General features: G+C 49.7%; 1 protein-coding gene across 1 annotated transcript; it reads left to right on the plus strand.

The window, feature by feature from the left end:
• Positions 1-3,824: 3,824 nt before the first annotated feature.
• Positions 3,825-18,571, plus strand: Alas1 (5'-aminolevulinate synthase 1). The gene is made up of 11 exons (XM_041677291.1): positions 3,825-3,953; positions 4,747-4,969; positions 7,657-7,884; positions 9,780-9,929; positions 10,252-10,474; positions 12,225-12,409; positions 13,114-13,293; positions 13,831-13,995; positions 15,386-15,654; positions 16,664-16,826; positions 18,280-18,571. Exons 2-11 carry the CDS (start codon positions 4,768-4,770, stop codon positions 18,438-18,440), a joined length of 1,926 nt encoding a protein of 641 aa, XP_041533225.1. The 5' UTR covers positions 3,825-3,953; positions 4,747-4,767; the 3' UTR covers positions 18,441-18,571.
• The last annotated feature ends 303 nt before the right edge of the window (positions 18,572-18,874 follow it).

Below are 18,874 nucleotides of genomic sequence, written 5' to 3' on the forward strand. Positions count from 1 at the left end.
TGGCTAGTGAACTTGTTGTGGAGGGGTGCTCCTGAAAACAGCTTGTGGGGCCCAGAGTAAGGAGTGGGGATTCTGGGGGCAAGGGTTGACATTTTCCTTTTGCCTTGACTGCTGGCCGGGTGCTTTGTGTGGCAGTCCTTGACCGTGACAGTGACGCAGGCCGGCTGAGAAGTAGTAAGGTCTGCACGTCATTCCTAGAATGAGGGCTGACCTTGCCTGAACTCTAGCGGTTTGGGCACCCTCCTCAGGGCCAGAGCAATGGATAAAGAGTTCATATTGCAGGTCAGGAGGGGTGGCGGGAGGATGCACGGGGACAGGGTGGGGAGAGAAATTGAAGGATGGAGTACTTAGCCTGGAAGCAGCAACCAAAGGAGGATGGCTGCTGGACCGGCACAGGCTCACTGAGGCACAAACCAAGGCAGGTGAGGTCACCCCTACTTCACAAAGATGGAAGCTGAGGAATGGAGTATCTGCTCAGGAAGCTGGACTGTAGCAGGACTAGGATTAGGATTCTTAAATTTAGCTTTGTCCTCTGAGGTCTTAAACACAAACCACTGGAATGGCATATCCCAACATGTGGCCCTAAGAGACCCAATGCCCACCAAACCGGAAGGGTGGTCTGTTTAAAATACAGACTCCTGGTTCAAAAAATCGAGGCGCGTAAACTGGGCGGTGGTGGCGCACACCTTTAATCCCAGCACTCGCCAGCAGAGACAGGCGGATCTCTGTGAGTTCCAGGCCAGCCTGGACTACAAGAACTAGTTCCAGGACAGGCACCAAAGCTACAGAGAAACCTTGTCTTGAAAAAGCAAAACAAAACAAAACAAAAAACCAACTAAACAAAAACAATCGAGGAGTGTAGCCCAGAGCACTGCATTTTGGGCAGAACCCTGGTAATGATGCTTTGGGTTCTGACCCTGTGGCTCATTTAAGGCCTGTCTGCTCTCACCTCCTGCCCCCGCTCTGGCTGTTGCACACAAGTGGCCAAGCTATTCAGGCTGACTCACACACCGCGCTCCCCTCCCACAGACCTGGGACTCTCCACTCCTTTTTCTACCCAGCATTCTCCCAGCACCACATAGATCCACCCTTCCAGCCAGCGCCTACTTTTCTTCAGGACGCCTTCCTGGTGACTGGAGTCTCCCTCCTTCCTGTTGAAGTAATAGTTCCTCTATTTGGGATTGTTTTACAACATCCTATTTCACTTTCCTTGTGGGTGGGCCTCCTCGTCCCCTAGCCTCCGCCCCTTATTAAACAGGAAATTCCCAGAGAGCTGGCTACCCTGAGTTTAAACAATAAGTCTCTGCAGTCATGACTTCACCCTGACACTGCTGCCCATGACAAGCTGCGGAGCTGGAAAAGCTTCGCAAATGAGGAAATCAAGCCTTAGCTGTGAAGGCCAAAGCCACTGGAAATTCAGAGATGGGTTTAGAACTCATGTCTGCTCCAATACTCAGTTTGCTCTGCTTCTGCTTTGCTACTCACCACCCAAACGGTTCCTAAGACAGCCAGGCAGTGGGCATTATGATCCCATTGCTCGGATAAGCAAAGCAAGGCCCCGAGCAAGTGCAATCAACTCAGCACCAGGTCTAAGCTCTGAGTTCAAGTGCTGGCCTTCTCTCTCCTCTCTGACTGATAGGTGTTACCCCAGAGCAAAGTGGGAGCCAGGTCTTGGACAACTCAAACGGAGCCCTCGTCCTGGCGTGCTCACAGTGCCACTACGGATTAAAGTGCCTCCTTGGCAGTCACAGGCTCATTGTGCCAGCTAACTGGGCATTCGGGGAAAACCAGGAAGTACCCAGGCACACCTCCATCTTTATTACTCTGGACTTTGTTCTGCTTATTGATGTCCAGCTGGGAAAGAAGCATCTAGAATGGTTCTTTCCTCAACTGCAGGAGGGCAGCTCTTGGCCTGGCACAGATCCAGTCTGGGGCAAGCTGAGAAGGGTGTGGAATAAGGAGGCCAGGTTGCCATTCCTGAGAGACTGCCAGGCCCCTCCCCTCAGGTAAGGTCTCAGGAGTCTCAAAGGAGGCAGGACTCAACTCTGATTCTTCCAGGGGAAGAATCAACCTGCCTCCATTTTAGGCTTCAAAGCCACCTTATAGTAAAGACAAACTCAGTTCATTCCTGATTATGACTAAATCTGTTTCTCAAGGATTAGGCTATACCTGACCTGTAACCTTTACTACAAATGGTTCTGCACTGCCTGTTCCAGGAAATGGCAATTGTGTCTTTGTTTCAGTTTTAATCATCTTGCATACCTTAGTTTCAAAAGGTTGTTATGACTACCTGTTGTTATGATCACCTTATGACCACCTTGTAATCATGTCTTTGTTTCAGAGGTCGTTAGGACTCACTTGCTGTGCTATGTTCCGCTGCTGTAACCCTGCCTATTTTGCCTGCCAAATTCCCCACTTGGAAACCCCCTACCCTGAGCTATGAAAACCATGCTTCCTCACATCCAATGCTGACTTCTCAAATCCTGCTTTGGGGTAGGGGGCAGACCATGTACACAAATTTAAAAAAAAAACTTGCCTTAATTAACTGCTTGCTCTAATTAATTTGGCCAAGATGATTTGGGTTGGTGTACTCCTCCCATCTTTGGGATTAATACAGAATGGAGCACTAAGCCATTCAACTGGTGTACATCACGGCCAGCAAGGACTTTGGACGGTGTTCAATAAAAATAAAAATGAGCTAATTAAGTTTTGCAGCACTTTATGTAACCCCAGCATTTGAGACAGAAGTAGGAGAATCTGGGGAAGTCTGAGGCAGCCTGGTTCACAGAACAAGACCCTGGCTCGTGAAAACAACAAAAACAGGGTCTGGGCTGTAGCTCAACTAGCAGAGTTTTTGCCACAAGGCCCTGGGTTCAATCCTCAGTGCTACATACACCAGGCATGGTGACTCATACCTGTAAATCCCAGCACTGGGGAGGCAGAGGCAAGCCGACTAAAAGTTCAAGGTCATCCTTTTTTAAAAACTTTGAGGCCAGCCTAGATTGGCTACAGAAGACCTCGTCTCAAAATAAAAAACAAGAGCCGGGAGGTTGTGGCACAGGCCTTTAAATCTCAGCCCTTGGGAGGTAGAGGCAGGTGGACGTCTGTGAGTTCAGCCTGGTCTAAGAGGCGGGTCCAGAGAAACCTTATCTCAAAACAGCAAACACAACAAAATCCAAGCGCAATAACTTACAGCTGTTAAACCCTGTGTCGGGCCCTTGCTGTAATGTCGCCCTCACCACCTAGATGGCTAGCACTTTGGAGCTCTGGGCTCCAACTAGCGAGTTCCTCAGTTCTCTCTCTCTCTTCAGTTCGGACCAGAATGTGCTACCACTGGGTTCCCTTCTGCTGCTGCTCCTTCAGTCCGATGTCCAAGACCCCTCAGCACATCCTCACCAGGGCCATTCTATTCTTGGGCCATCCATCCAGTAGAAAAGCCCTGTCATTGTCACAAGCAAAACTAAGCCCCTAGCTAATCAGATTTCTAGGATCTGTAACCCCTAACTCTAAATCCAAGAAGCCCTTTTAGTAGGCAGGTTTCTGAGTGGTTGGTTTACGCTCTACACCGGGGCTAGGGGTCTGACACACAGGGCTGGCTGTTCGTGGAAGGTGACAGAGGACCGAAGGATGGAGTCCAAAAAGGGACTTGCCCGTCCGCCCTTGCCCGCCCGCCCACCACCTTGCCCTCCTGGTCTTGGAAGCCTAGGCCTGAGTCACAGTCCACCAGCTGGAGCAGAGCCCCACACGGAGAGACCAGCCTCCCTGCTCTGCCGACTCCGGTGCGCGTGCGCCGGAGAGGCCGCGCCCACAGCGCATGCGCAGCGGTCACTCTGGCTCTATATTAGGGCCACACAGCAGTTGCGTCCCCAGGCTGCTATAGCGGACAAGGGCATTGGTCCATTTAGCGCCCTCCACTCGAGCGCCCACCGCCGTCCCGTCGAGAGCCCGCGCAGGTAAGGGTCGCGCTCGGTGGTCACGGGAAGCCGGCGCGCCCCGCCACCGCGGCCACAAGCCCCATCCCCCTCTGGCCCCCACCTTGGCTCACCGTCCACCACCACCTCATCTTTACCGCTTAGGCTACCTCAGAGGCCCGGTTCCGTCCTCTCGTGACATTCGGCATTTGACAGGCGGCTTCAGAATCTCCTTCCTACCCTTGCGACCCCAGGGAACCTCTGACTCACCGCTGACCCCCTTCCACCAGCCCCACTCTCTGGGCTGGTTAGCCCTGCTCCTGTCCGAGTCAGCCCTGACCCTATCCTTCTTTCTGCTCCCTTTCCCGATTCCAGCTGTAGGGGCATGACCTTGTCTCGGGAACTCAAGGCTGGTCTAGACTCTTTCCCCTCCCTCGGGTTGCTAGGGTCCCTAGGCGTCCTCCCTGCCTGTTCAGGTGACAGTGACTTCTTCGCTAGCCTCACTGTTGTCCCTGTATGTTTGCTAAGGTGCACACTCCTCGAGGAGCCTATGGCCTCCCACACCTATTCTGCTTTGTCCTTCATCTCTTCCACCCCCTTGGTTATTAATCGTCCCTATTTACTGTGGAGAAGTTGCTTTGCCCGAGGGCTTTTATGGAGAGGTGGAGAATGAAGTGGTGACCTGGGTAGAGTGTGGCCGCCACTCCTTTACTGAGTCCTACCTCGATGCAGTCGGTGCTGTCGTTGTTAGTTTTCTTTGTTTGGTTGGTTTGGTTTTGAGTGAGAGGTATGCCCAGGGCACCCTTGACATCACTCACAGTGGGTTCTTCTCCAGGAGCCAGCAACCTCTGCAGACATGGAGACTGTGGTTCGAAGATGCCCATTCTTATCGCGAGTCCCTCAGGCCTTTCTGCAGAAGGCAGGAAAATCTCTCTTGTTCTATGCTCAAAACTGCCCCAAGATGATGATGGAAGTGGGAGCCAAGCCAGCCCCTCGAGCCCTGTCCACGTCAGCAATCCACTGCCAGCAGACCAAAGAAACCCCTCCAGCCAACGAGAGTGAGTAGGGTTAGCAGTGAGACACCTCCTTGGTGGTAAGGGCCACTCTAGGGGAGGGATCAGCACTGTGCATGGGAGGGGGTCCTCTTGTGTAACTGCCCTCTGACTCCTGGATTAGGAGCTTTTGAGAAACAATACAGGTTTCTGGATCTCATGTCAGGTCTGTTGGGCTCTAGTGTTTCCTCATTGTCTGCTGCGAGCAGCCGCTTGCAGTCTGTTCCTCAATGAAGATTTGGCCTTTGACTCGTAAAGTAGTGATTTTAAAATCTGTTTAGTATTTTTTTTTTTTTTGGTTTTTTTCGAGACAGGGTTTCTCTGTGGCTTTGGAGCCTGTCCTGGAACTAGCTCTGTAGACCAGGCTGGTCTCGAACTCACAGAGATCCGCCTGCCTCTGCCTCCCGAGTGCTGGGATTAAAGGCGTGCGCCACCACCGCCCGGCCTTTTTTTTAATTTTTTGAAACAGGGTTTCTCTGTGTAACAATCCTGGCTGGCCTGGAACTCGCTCTGTAGACTAGGCTGGACTCGAACTCACAGAGATTCGTCTACCTCTGCCTCCTGAGTACTGGGATTAAAGGTGTCCACCACCGCCCGGCCCTGCTTAGCATTTTGAGGCAGGGTCTCACACTGACCACATAGTCATGACCCCTCCTCTGCCTCCCCAGTGCTGACATCACAGACCTCAGCTACTGCTGCCAGGTTTTTATTTTTTTAGAAGATGTATTCATTGTATTTTATGTATATGAATGTTTGACTGCACCACTGTATGCCTGGTGTCCAAGGAGGCCAGAAGAAGGGGTCAGATCCTCTGGAGAGTTACAGATGGTTGTACCACCATCTCAGTGCTGAAAATTGAACCTGAGTCCTCTGGAAGAGCAGCAAGTGCTCTTAACCACTGAGCCATCTTTTTTGGTTTTTTTTTCTTCCCTTTAAGTAAAATGTGTGTGTGTATGTGTGTTTGTAAAATACCTATAGCATAAAACTTGCCATTTTAGCTTTTTATTTTTTCCATCAGAGTCTCATAACATAGCCCAGATTGCCCTCCAGCTGTGGCAATCCTCCTGCCTCAGCCCTGTAAGTGCTAGGATGATAAGCATGGCACAACTACAGTGTCCGTTTGAATCATTTAAGTGTGTGAATCCGTAGTATTACAGATGCTTGTATCATTCTGTCACTATCCAGTTCCAGAACTTTCTTCATCTTCCCAAACTTAATTAACCACCATACTCCTTCCCCCAGTGCTTGGCACCCACCACCCTACTGCCTGTTCTTCAGCTTCAGGGCTTGCTCTGGGTGCACTGTGTAAGTGCGGCGTGGAGTTAGTGCTGTCAATGCATGGACCCACTCAGGCAGATAAGCTTTAATGAACAGGCTGGAGTGGTCTTGGTCAGTTTCTGCCAGGAAAGGGGCTTTTTGTTTTTTTTTGTTTGTTTGTTTAGTTTTATTTATATACATTGGTGTTTTGCCTGCAAGTATGTCTGTATGTGGGAATCAGATCTCCTGGAAGTTGCTGACAGCTATGAGCTGTTATGTGGGTGCTGGGAATTGAACCTGGGTCCTCTCAAAGAGCAGTCAGTGCTCCTAACCACTGAGCCATATCTAGGAGAAGGACTTTTCAGAGTCCGCCTAATCCTAGTGAGTGTTTCGCCTTCCTGTAGGAAAGGAACGTTTGTTCTGTAAGGGAGCAGGGCTCAGTCCTTCAGGGGATTTCCTGTCTGGAGTTAGTTATCTTTTCTCAGCGCGTCTGTGGTGGCCGTGTTTGAGTTAGAAGGCTCATTTCCCTTCTGTTGTCTAGACTTTCCACAACACATCTACATTACTTGTAAAATTAAGTTAATTTTAAAATAACATTTCTTAACTTCCTTTTATAGAAAATGTTATGGAAACTGTATTGAGACACCTTACCCAAGTTGTAGAAAGAGTAGCCAGTGACTCATGGGAGTATTCCAAAATGATGAAGGGAGACTTTTTCTAGAAGGAAGGTGAGCACATTGCTCAAGGGATCGAGGAGTCATTGTAACTTAGAGCCCCAAACCAGCCCGTTGGGTTAGGTCAGCAGCTCTGATGAACTTAAACGAGAAAGTAGGTGAGCTGTGTGCGTGGAGCCTGCGTCCTTTCCGGCACACTAATAGTCTGAACCCAGAGAGATCAGTGTGAAGATCTGAGTGATGGCCTCTTTCTTTTTCAGAAGTATTGTTAAAACTGGTTGAGCTTTACTGGGAATCTGTTTAGAAACCGTGAAGTGAGTAACGGTGACTGCTACCAATGCCTTAGGTAGAATTTGCTGACAGTGATCCAAGTCAAGAGCTTTGGGGGCTAAGTGCACACATAATCCCAGCACTGAGGAGGCTGAGGCAGTAGGATTGCCAAGTCAAGTATCATGGGCTGCATAGTAAGACCCTGTCTTAACAAATGGAAAAAGAATATTGGTTTGTCTGAAAGTATAAAATAGTGATCTTGGGTTTAGAAGAATGCCTGTGAGTTTGGGTGCTAACTGGTCTGGGCCAACCAGCCCTTCAGAGGACCGCTGTACGGCGAGGCGGGCGAGAATGGATGTTAGCAGAGTTTAACAAAGGAAACTCGAGCATGGGTTACAGACTAGAACGACCATAAAGTTTGAGGCGCTGTGACTCGGTGACTTGCTTGTGCAAGCAGGTCCTGATGCCTGTTCTTTCCCTTTCCTTCCTCAGAAGAGAAAACTGCCAAAGCCGCAGTCCAGCAGGCTCCTGACGAATCCCAGCTGACTCCAGATGGCGCACAGCTCCCGTCAGGACACCCGTCACCCGCGACAAGCCAGGGCTCTGGGAGCAAGTGCCCTTTCTTGGCCGCACAGATGAGCCAGACAAGCAGCAGTGTCTTCCGCAAGGCCAGCCTGGAGCTTCAGGAGGATGTGCAGGAAATGCACGCTGTGAGGAAAGGTAACAGAAACGACTCTGGCCCATGGGAAGAGGGAGCCTGTCATTTGGGCCCCTGGGACCTCCGGTTTATGTGTGAGCTCTTACTAGGCCAGCATAGTGCTAATGGGAATACCTTCCTCTCTAGTGCCAGAGAGGAAGGGGATCCTCAAGCTAGACCATCCCGACTGTATTGCAAAATGTGGGACTTGCTTTCTGGTGAAGGAATAGGAGGTAGCCAGCTTCCCAAGTCATGCTCACTTTCTGGAAATAACCTGTCGTCTTGAGCAGAGGCCAGCATTCATTTGTCTCTTTGGTACTCCTTACCCTTTCGAAGGATAGAAGATAGAACCATAGTATTACTGCAGTAAGCGCTAGCTTGGGACTCCCAAGCTATTTGTCCTTCTGGTGGTCATGGGAGAGCAACCTTACCCTCATCGAGCTCCCAACCGCCCCTAAAAGCCTCAGCATGCTGAGCATGGCACACAACTTTAATTCCAGTACCTGGGAGGCAGAGGCAGGGGGATCAATGTGAGTTTAATTTCGACCTGGTCTACATAGCCAGTTCTAGGACATCCAGGGCTGCTTAGAGGGGCCCTATCTTGAAAAAAGAAGAGAAAAAAGAAAAAGGGGAGCTGGGCGGTGGTGGCGCACGCCTTTAATCCCAGCACTTGGGAGGCAGAGGCACGTGGATCTCTGTGAGTTCGAGGCCAGCCTGGTCTACAAGAGCTAGCTCCAGGACAGGCTCCAAAGCAATGCAGAGAAACCCTGTCTCGAAAAAAAAAAAAAAAAAAAAAAGAAGACTGCCTCATGCAAGAAGTATTCAGGAGGGGAATAGGCTGTAGAGAGTCCAGAAGGTGTGCCGGTCAGCTGGGAGCCTTAGGCTCTAATTCATGTCCGTTGGGACTATCTGGTAGCTGTGAAAACAAAATGGCACTGAGGCCTGTACCCTTAGCACTACACACGCGAGGCAAGCCTGGGCTACAACAGTACTACATTTCGAAAAGCCCAAAGCAGCCCAGGATCAAATACTTCTATATAATAAACACACTGAAGGAGGAGACATTCTATACTCATTATAACTGACTTTGGTTATGATTGGCTTCTTTTCATGAAGTAGACAACAGTCTATTCTATTGGTTTTGTGTTTTGAGACAGGGTTTCACTGTGTAGCACAGTCTGGTCTCAGATTTATAGAGATCTGCCTCTCTCTGCCTCCCGAGTTCTGGAACTAAAGGCATGTACCAAGATGCCCAGACAATAAGATATTTTTTTTTTGAAAAAGAAAATTGATTTTACTGTTTTGCTTATATATATATATATATTTGTGCACCAAAATGTGCCTGGTGCTCAAAGAGGCCAGAAGAGGATGTCAGATCCTGGAACTCTAGTTCCAGACAGCTGTGAGCTACCATGTGGATGCTGGGAATCAAACTCAGGTCCTCCAGGAGAGCAGCCAGTGCTGTTAGCTGATGAGCTGCTCCAGCTGTGCCCGCCCACCCCCTCCAGGAGAGCAGCCAGTGCTGCTCCAGCTGTGCCCGCCCACCCCTCCAGGAGAGCAGCCAGTGCTGCTCCAGCTGTGCCCGCCCACCCCCTCCAGGAGAGCAGCCAGTACTCTTAGCTGATGAGCTGCTCCAGCTGTGCCTGCCCACCCCCTCCAGGAGAGCAGCCAGTACTCTTAGCTGATGAGCTGCTCCAGCTGTGCCTGCCCACCCCCTCCAGGAGAGCAGTCAGTGCTGTTAGCTGATGAACTGCTCCAGCTGTGCCCGCCTACCCCCTCCAGGAGAGCAGCCAGTGCTCTTAGCTGATGAACTGCTTCAGCTGTGCCTGCCCACCCCTGTTAACTATTATGCCTAGAAGGTATTGTGAACTAAGAATATAAAGTCCATCTTTTATGCCTCTTGTTATTTTTGCCATAGAAATTGCCCAAAACTCTGTGATCCCCAGTGTGACCAGTGTGAAAACTGGTGGAGAGGATCCAAGCCAGCAGCTGAAGAACTTCCAGGATATCATGCGGAAGCAGAGGCCAGAAAGAGTGTCTCATCTTCTTCAGGATAACTTGCCAAAATGTGAGTCTTGTCGTTTGTGAGTTAACCGTATGTCAGATTGGAGGTGAAGCGGCATGGTGAGGGAGAGCCCTGTGGTCCTTGCTTGAGTACTGTTGGGCTCAGTGGCACTGATGCTTCTGATCATTGGCCTCCTCTCTTTTGTTACCCATCGCCTATATACTGGACAGTGTACCCTGCACTTATCACGGTACTGGGACATCATTCTAGTCCTGAATATAGCCATGAAATGGCCAAGCTGAGACCTGAACTCAGGTCTGTCTTTCCCCAAACCCGGAGAGTCTTCTTAAAAGACTGCACTGTCTTTTGTTTGTCTCCATTTTAGCTGTTTCCACTTTTCAATATGATCGTTTCTTTGAGAAGAAAATTGATGAGAAAAAAAATGACCATACCTACCGAGTTTTTAAAACTGTGAACCGGAGAGCACAAATCTTCCCTATGGCTGACGACTACACGGACTCTCTCCTCACCAAAAAGCAGGTGTCGGTCTGGTGCAGTAACGACTACCTAGGCATGAGTCGCCACCCGCGCGTGTGTGGGGCAGTCATGTAAGTAACTGGCATTATTTGGCAAGACATAGATGGCTTTTACAGCTGGATGTTTTGTGGGAGAATATTTAGTCACTGCAAGTGTGCCACGGTGATACTGCTTTTCCCTGTGGACACAGCTCTCGGTCCTCCGGTCCAGGAGTCCCGGGATTGAGTGCAGGCCACCATACTTTACAGCAAAGCCCCTCCCTGCTGAGCCACCTCACTGGCACATGTTCTCAGCCTTTGATAACCACCGCTGTTGACTTTCTTAGAGACAAATATGAAGGTAGTGGAAAAGGCTATTTCAGGATGACGTGTTTAAAAGGATGGAGGTCCCATCTTTGTTCTTCAGGAGGCCCACCATGGCTTGAGAGAGTTGCTCATCAAATTCTCCAAGGGCTTGCTAAAGAGAGTCCCATATGAGGTTGAGCAATAGCATTTGCATGTGTCCTAATGTGTGACTGCTTTGCTGCCTTCTAGAGTGTGCTTTCTCTTAACTTATTGTTGGGGCAATGATTATTCTTAGAAAAAGAAGCCTTAGTTTAAGTTACATGGCTAATATGTCTTAATGACTGTTAAATGAACACTTATGCTGAAAGATTTATTTATTTTATGTGCATGAGTATTTTACCTGCATGTCTGCCATGTGTGTGCCTTAGAGGTCAGAAGAGGGTATTGGATCTTCTGGAACTAGGAATTGAACCTGGGTCCTCTGGAAGAATAGTCAATGCTCTTAACCACTGAGCCATTGCTCCAGTCCCTGAACACTTATTCTTAACAATCGCTCTAAGATTTATGGCCCAGGTTTCATAATGAAAGAGCTCCTAGGTGAGATCAACATAATTTTCATTTTCTTGGGTTCTGGAAAGAGGACCAATTTATATGATGTTTAGAACCATGGGTTAAAAGGTTCTTTTTTTTTTTTTAATAAAAAATAAATTGGGCATAGTGGTGCATGCCTTTAATCCCAGCACTTGGGAGGCAAAGGCAGACAGGTCTCTGTTAATTCAAGGCCAGCCTGGTCTGCATAGTGAGTTCCAGGATAGCTAGAACTACATAGTGAGATCCTGTTTCAAACAAACAAACAAACAAACAAAAAATTAAAATGAAATAAAAATAGAACCGTGAGTTTTCTTGCTTAGTTGAAGTATAATCATGGTTTTGTTGTTGTTTTGTGTGTATGCTGGGATTACAGGCACATACTCCATGTGTGTTTATGCAGTACCAGGAATTGAACCCATGGCTTTTTATATACTAAGTAAGCACTCTACCAACTGAGCTCCAGCCCCAACCCTAAAGTGTTCGTGTGTGTGTGAGAAAGAGAGAGAGAGAGAAGAGAGAGTGTGTGTTATAGTGTGTATTTATGTGTGCTATGTACTTGTATGTGTAGGGTGGGGTGGGGTGTGCTTAGAAGCCTGAGGGCAGCCTTAGGTCTGTATTCCATAGCCTTTTATCTTTGTTTTTTGAGATCCCCTCTGCTCCAGTGCTGGGGTTGTAGGAATGTAAGACCCCTGGATTTTAAATGAATTCTGGGACTAGAGAGATGGCTCAGAGATTGAGAGAACTGGCTGTTCTTCCGGAGGTCTAGCATTCAATTCCCAGCAACCACATGGTGGCTCATAGCCATCTGTAATGAGGGCTGGTGCCCTCTTATGGCATGCAGGCATTCATGCAGGCAGAACACTGTACACATAATAAATAAGCAAATCTTTAATAGGTTCTGGAGATCTGAACCCTGGAGTATTAGTATTTCACTTATTTTTAACAGGGAGACGGTGAAGCAGCATGGTGCAGGAGCTGGTGGGACTAGGAATATTTCTGGCACCAGTAAGTTCCACGTGGAACTGGAGCAGGCGCTGGCCGACCTCCATGGCAAAGATGCAGCACTCTTGTTTTCTTCCTGCTTCGTAGCCAACGACTCCACCCTCTTCACCCTGGCTAAGATGATGCCTGGTAAGGAGGCCTTGTGTCAGCGTCCTGGCACGTTTGAAGGTCTGCATAATGACAAGAGCATTGGCTACTAAGAAGGCCCCTCCAAGTCAGCCTGGCAGCCTGGATCAGCACGAGGTGCTGACTGGGAGTTCCAGCAGAACGTGGTCAGAAGGTCCTGCCCTTAAGCCCCTGACTCGATTGTAGTCATATTCTAAGAAGCTCCTTTAGCAGATGCTTCATTGCATTTAGTCACATCTTCATTGAGTTTAAATGAGGTACCCATTTTTTTTTTTTGAGACAGTTTTTGTTTTTGCACATAATCTCACTGTGTAACACAGGCTGGCTTCATATTGTTGGTTCTCCTGCCTCAGAATGCTGGGCTTCTGAGTATGTGGCATTGTGGCTTTAAGGATTGTTCTCCATGTTCTGTGTTTTTTTGTGTTCTGTGTTTCATGATGCTGGGATAGAACGCAGGGCGTCAGCTCTTTAAATCAAGTGCCTTGCAGCCGAGCTCCATCCCAACAGCCATGGGCTATCTTTGCCTTTGCATTTTCCGAGAAGAGACGCAGTAGCTAGTTACCATGTCAGGACAAATACTGACTCACGGTGTCTTTCATAGTGAACATTTTCAAGGCACTGTCAGCAGGAAAAGGTCTGTTGTACCTGTCCAGGATGTCAGTTGTCTTTGATGCCTCTGCCCCTAAGATGCATTTTTCTCACATCAGGCTGTGAAATTTACTCTGATTCTGGGAACCATGCCTCCATGATCCAAGGGATTCGCAACAGTCGAGTGCCAAAATACATCTTCCGCCACAACGATGTCAGCCATCTCCGAGAACTGCTGCAAAGATCTGACCCCGCAGTTCCCAAGATTGTAGCATTCGAAACTGTTCATTCCATGGATGGTGAGTCTGTGCTGAGACCAGTCTGAAGCCTGGAACTGTTTAAAAGGTGCGGTATGTGGGCCCTGGGGGCAGAGCTGGTCGTCAGGCTTCTGCTTCATGGTGTCTCCAGTGCTACACTCATTGCCAGGAACAAACAAAAATAGAAGGTTTCCTTTGGTTTTGCATTTTTGTCTCTGCTGGGATTCTGTAATTGAGAGACATTGTATGGATGGGGTAACTGGGTTTTCTGCTCTAGCTGTTGCTAGACTGTGACCTCAAGGCAAACAGGTACTGGGGTAAGTTCATTTTCTCTCCAGTACTAAAAGTGACCCCACAGAATATAAGGCAAGCCAGGCATTGGTGGCACACACCTTTAATCCCAGCACTCAGAAGGCAGAGACTAATGGAACTGAGTTCAAAGCCAGCCTGGTCTACAGACAGAGTTGCAGGGTAGCCAGGGTATACAGAGAAACCTGTCTCAGAAAAACAGAAAAAGAATGTAAGTCCTTTGCTTTGGCTCTAACCACGAATACTAATATTTTCCGTGGTTTTCTTTAGGAGCAGTGTGCCCACTGGAAGAGCTGTGTGATGTGGCCCATGAGTTTGGAGCAGTCACGTTTGTGGATGAAGTCCACGCGGTGGGGCTGTATGGTGCTCGAGGTGGAGGGATCGGTGACCGGGATGGAGTCATGTCAAAAATGGACATCATTTCTGGGACACTTGGTGTGTGTGCTTTGTAAATTCCGCTTTTACACTGAACTTCGGATACGTAAGAAGACCAGCGGCTGGCTGGTCTGACCGGCATCAGCATAGGAAGCAATGTGGTAGCATGTAAAGCCTGGACTGTTTCTCTTTGGGGTGCATTTTGTTTTAGTCTATAGCCCAGGCTGACCTCACGATGGCCCTTCTGCTTCAGGTTCCCCAGTGCTGGCTCTGTAGGCATGCCACCACTTCCATCTTGCAGTGAATTTTTTCATTCCAGTGGATGCTAGCCCCGCTTTGGAGCATCCCTGGGGACATCGAGGCTCGCAGACTCCCACAGCTAAACATGACAGGAATTACATTACTTGCCATCTGAGCTCATTCCAGTCATTCTTCTGGCTCTTACTACATACTGTGACAAAAGCCTTCACTCTGTGCTGCTGGATTCTGAAGGAGCGAGCGCCCCAGTGCTCTTCCAGCAGGTGCTGGGAAATGCTGTGCCCTGTGCCTGGCCCAGGGAGCCAGCGCTCCACTGTCCCAGCCTGCTCCTCTCCTCATATGGCACCAAAGTCTGGCCCTCAGTCCCGGCTGTGCAGCTCCCTGGTTGTGTGACCTTTCCATGCCTGTTTTGTTTTGTTTTCTCCCCATCAATGTGATGGAAATAGCACTGGGAGCTGTATCAGGATTCCTGTAGAGAAGATAAATGAGTATTTATAGCTCATTACTGTAGATGTTGCCTTCGCCTGTGAGAATTGCTGAGAGGTTGTAGAAGTTCGAGGGTTTTTCTTTTTCTTTTCTCTTTCTATAAACATTCTGAGTTTCTTAAGGGCAGTGAGAAACCCGTGTAGCAGTCAGTGAATGCTAAGTTAGAACCTATACTTAAGGACCAGCAAGGAAAACCCAGCGTCTTCCAGCCCTGTCAAGGGAGTGAAGCCTCCTCCAGACCCAGAGGAAAGCCCCCTATTCAAATGCCAATTCCAGTGTGTGGGGTAGACATGGTGGAGGTGTGGCCCAGTGAGGTGGAAGTGCTAGGCAGAGAAATTTCCACTCGAGGAGTTTGCCCCTGCTTAATCCTCTTGTGGTTGAGAAAAGTGTTCACTGCAGAGCAGAGTTAAAGTTCCTGAGAACCAACCCTTTTGGAGCCCTTAATCCTGAAATATGAGACACAGATTATACAAGGGCCTTGGCCAGAACTGAAAAACAAGCCTGACCCTAAGTCAGCCCTAACAGGTTCTGAGTGTTTGTATTTATCCAGCAAATGCCAATTGTCCAGACTCTGCCCTTTGCTTGAACAGCAAGTAAGGGTTCAGTCCTTCCACAGACGCTTTAGCCGGGTGACGGCCGCAAAGTCTGCGGTGCCTCTCGGCGCCCATACTGCTGTTGCCAACCTAACAGCTCCTCTTCCTCCCAGGTAAGGCGTTCGGCTGTGTCGGAGGGTACATTGCCAGCACAAGTTTGCTGATCGACACCGTACGGTCCTACGCTGCTGGCTTTATTTTCACCACCTCCCTGCCTCCCATGCTGCTGGCTGGAGCGCTGGAGTCCGTGCGGATCCTGAAGAGTGCCGAGGGGCGCGCCCTCCGCCGCCAGCACCAGCGCAATGTCAAGCTGATGAGGCAGATGCTGATGGACGCCGGCCTCCCGGTCATCCACTGCCCGAGTCACATCATCCCTGTGCGGGTAATGGCCTGTCTGTGGTCAAACTCCACACGTGACGTGCCAGTGTTCTGTCCACCTTCCTAAAGCTGGGCTTGTGCAGGGTGATTGCTAGGGCAGGGGCTACCCAGTGGCCCTCTGTCTTCAGTGTCTGGGCTGCCTTCACAATAAGAAGGAAGTCTTTGAGCTGGGGCACAGATTCCCTCTCCAGAGCAGTAACCTTAACAGGGTAAACACGGAACTTGTGTCTGGACAGCTCTGGAAGCCAAGCACGGGCAGCTTTGAGGTGTGACTTTCCACCTGGTGCGTTTCAGAGCCGGGCTTGCACTTCCCTCTGCAGTCACATCCCTGCTGACATCACGGTTAGTGTAAGGAAATAGCTAGTACCCCAGAGCAGGCAGTCCCTCCTGGGAACAGGATTTGCTTGCGTGAAAAAAACAAAACAAAAGCACCTCCTTGACCATACAGGACCTGAGAGGGCAGCGTGTACACCTCCTTGACCGTACAGGACCTGAGAGGGCAGCCATGTGCACCTCCTTGACCATACAGGACCTGACAGGGCAGCCATGTGCACCTCCTTGACCGTACAGGACCTGAGAGGGCAGCCATGTGCACCTCCTTGACCATACAGGACCTGAGAGGGCAGCGTGTACACCTCCTTGACCGTACAGGACCTGAGTGAGAGGGCAGCCGTGTGTGCCTCCTTGACCGTACAGGACCTGAGAGGGCAGCCATGTGCACCTCCTTGACCATACAGGACCTGACAGGGCAGCCGTGTGTGCCTCCTTGACCGTACAGGACCTGAGAGGGCAGCTGTGTGACATTTCGTACCAGGGTTGTAGCCCGTCCTGCGAATGTTAGCTCCCTTAAACTGCAGGCGTCCAGGCAGCATCGCCCACCTCCTCCAGGCTTGTACACTCGGCTGCAGTCTGGCCTTGAGCCTGAGCCACATGCATGGACACTGTGTTCTTGACTGTCTCTGCCAAATTAGCATGTCTTATCCTGCCCCTGCCCCTGCTGTCACGGACCTTAGGTCGCCGATGCTGCTAAAAACACAGAAATCTGTGACGAGCTGATGACCAGGCACAACATCTACGTCCAAGCCATCAACTACCCCACGGTGCCGCGTGGGGAGGAGCTCCTACGGATCGCCCCCACCCCACACCACACCCCACAGATGATGAACTTCTTCCTCGGTGAGTTGGTGCAGTGGTTCTGGGGAATGTCTCCACCACACTGGGACCGCACGAAGCTCTGGCAGGGTTTACCTGATGCTTCAGGTGGGCAGTAGTTTCTTCCTGTCCCAAGCAGCTAAGCATGCCCTCTGCTGGCACATGACAAAACTCAAAAATTAAACAGTAGTAGCCGGGCGGTGGTGGCGCACACCTTTAATCCCAGCACTCGGGAGGCAGAGGCAGGCAGATCTCTGGGAGTTCGAGGCCTGCCTGGTCTACAAGAGCTAGTTCCAGGACAGGCACCAAAGCTACAGAGAAACCCTGTCTTGAAAAACCAAAAAAAAAATAAAAATAAAATAAAATTAAACAGTAGTGACTCACTTGACAGTGTGCACAGTCTGTTTGGAAGCTCTCAGGGAGCCTGCCCCCCCCCCATGCCCTCTCTTCTGTCATGTGGGTTGTGGCTGTTGAGGGGACTAGAGGCCTCTGATGGTACAAGTCTGCCTTGGCCTTTAGAATCCCGCTCACATTCCTCTGCACTCTCTCCCTTTCCCCATATGTGGTCCTTGAACTACGTCATTCTGGTGGCTCTGTGCTGCTCCCCACCCGCCATGTCCATCCTGAGGTGGACACTGAAGGGGCTTTTAGTTTTAGTTGGTCATTGCCTCCCTAGGCCCTCTTGGACCTTCCCAAGTCAGGTAACTTCGAAGGATAGACTTTATGTTCAAGATACTCAGAGGGTTTTTGTTTGGTTTTAGTGCTGGAGTTGAACTCTGGGTCTTAGCAGGCTAAGTAGGCCCTCCACCCCTGAGCTCCCCTTCCCCAGGTCCCTGAGATACTCAGGTAGCGTACTGACCATGCAGCAGCTACTGAAGCTGCTTTGTAAAGTAAGACCCAACTCTGGGTTGTGTTTTTACTCTTAGAACTGTGTCACTGAGATTAATTCACACACCATAAATTTTACCTTCTTTTTTGTTTTTGGTTTTTGAAACAAGGTTTCTCTGTGTAGCTTTGGTGCATGCCCTGGAACTAGCTCCTGTAGACTAGGCTGGCTTTGAACTCATAGAGATCTACCTGCCTCTGCCTCCTGAGTGCTGGGATTAAAGAAAATTTTACTTTCTTGAAATACAGAATTAAAAAGCAGTGGTGGCACATGCCTGTAATCCCAGCACTCAGAAGGCAGAGGCAGGTGTATCTCTGTGAGTTCAAGGCCAACCTGGTTCTAGAACAGGCTCCAAGGCTACACAGAGAAACCCTGTCTCTAAAAGCAAAAAATGGTTTTCAGATACCTTCATGGTGTTGACTAGCTCTGTTCTTTTCATTGCCATATGATTTCCTATTTGCATCCGTGCATGGGCGCTGGATGCTTGCACTGTTGGAAGTCAGGATTGCTGCTGCCCTGAATACTGGGGTGCAGGCTTCTGTGTGGACGTGCTCTGATTCTTTGGGGCTCAAACACTGTCTTTCCCCACAGAGAAACTGCTGGTCACGTGGAAGCGAGTAGGGTTGGAGTTGAAGCCACATTCGTCAGCGGAGTGCAACTTCTGCAGGAGACCCTTGCATTTCGAAGTGATGAGTGAGAGAGAGAAAGCCTATTTCTCAGGCATGAGCAAGATGGTGTCTGCCCAGGCCTGACTGTGACCTCAGTTACTCACCTAACCCCCGGCCATTACCATATCCAAATAGTAGCCAGAATTGTCTTTATATGTGAAATAAATTATATATTAAATATTAATCTATAGTAAAATTATAGTCCTGAAAATAAATTCTTGTGTGTTGGGTGTTTCTGCTGTTGACTGCTGAATGGAGAAATAACTTAGCTGGCCTGCGCTGTGGCTGTATACACTGATGTCCTGCAGGCCTTGTGCTCTGCTCAGATCTGACCAGCACCGCACTGAGCCTGTAGGTGGGCCAGTTGGTGCCCCGGTAACTGCAAGCAATGATGCCACCTGCTGCTGACTTCCCTTTAAACCTCCTGTCTCGGTGTGCCCACAGCCCCCATCACAGTTCTGTCCTTCCTGCTTTCCTTCAGCCACTGCCTCAACCTCACACTTCCCACCGCAAGTCAC

The sequence above is a fragment of the Microtus oregoni genome, unplaced genomic scaffold (genome assembly GCF_018167655.1).
Source record: "Microtus oregoni isolate MIOR12 unplaced genomic scaffold, Mior012 000028F_ref0000031, whole genome shotgun sequence".
Taxonomy (NCBI): domain Eukaryota; kingdom Metazoa; phylum Chordata; class Mammalia; order Rodentia; family Cricetidae; genus Microtus; species Microtus oregoni.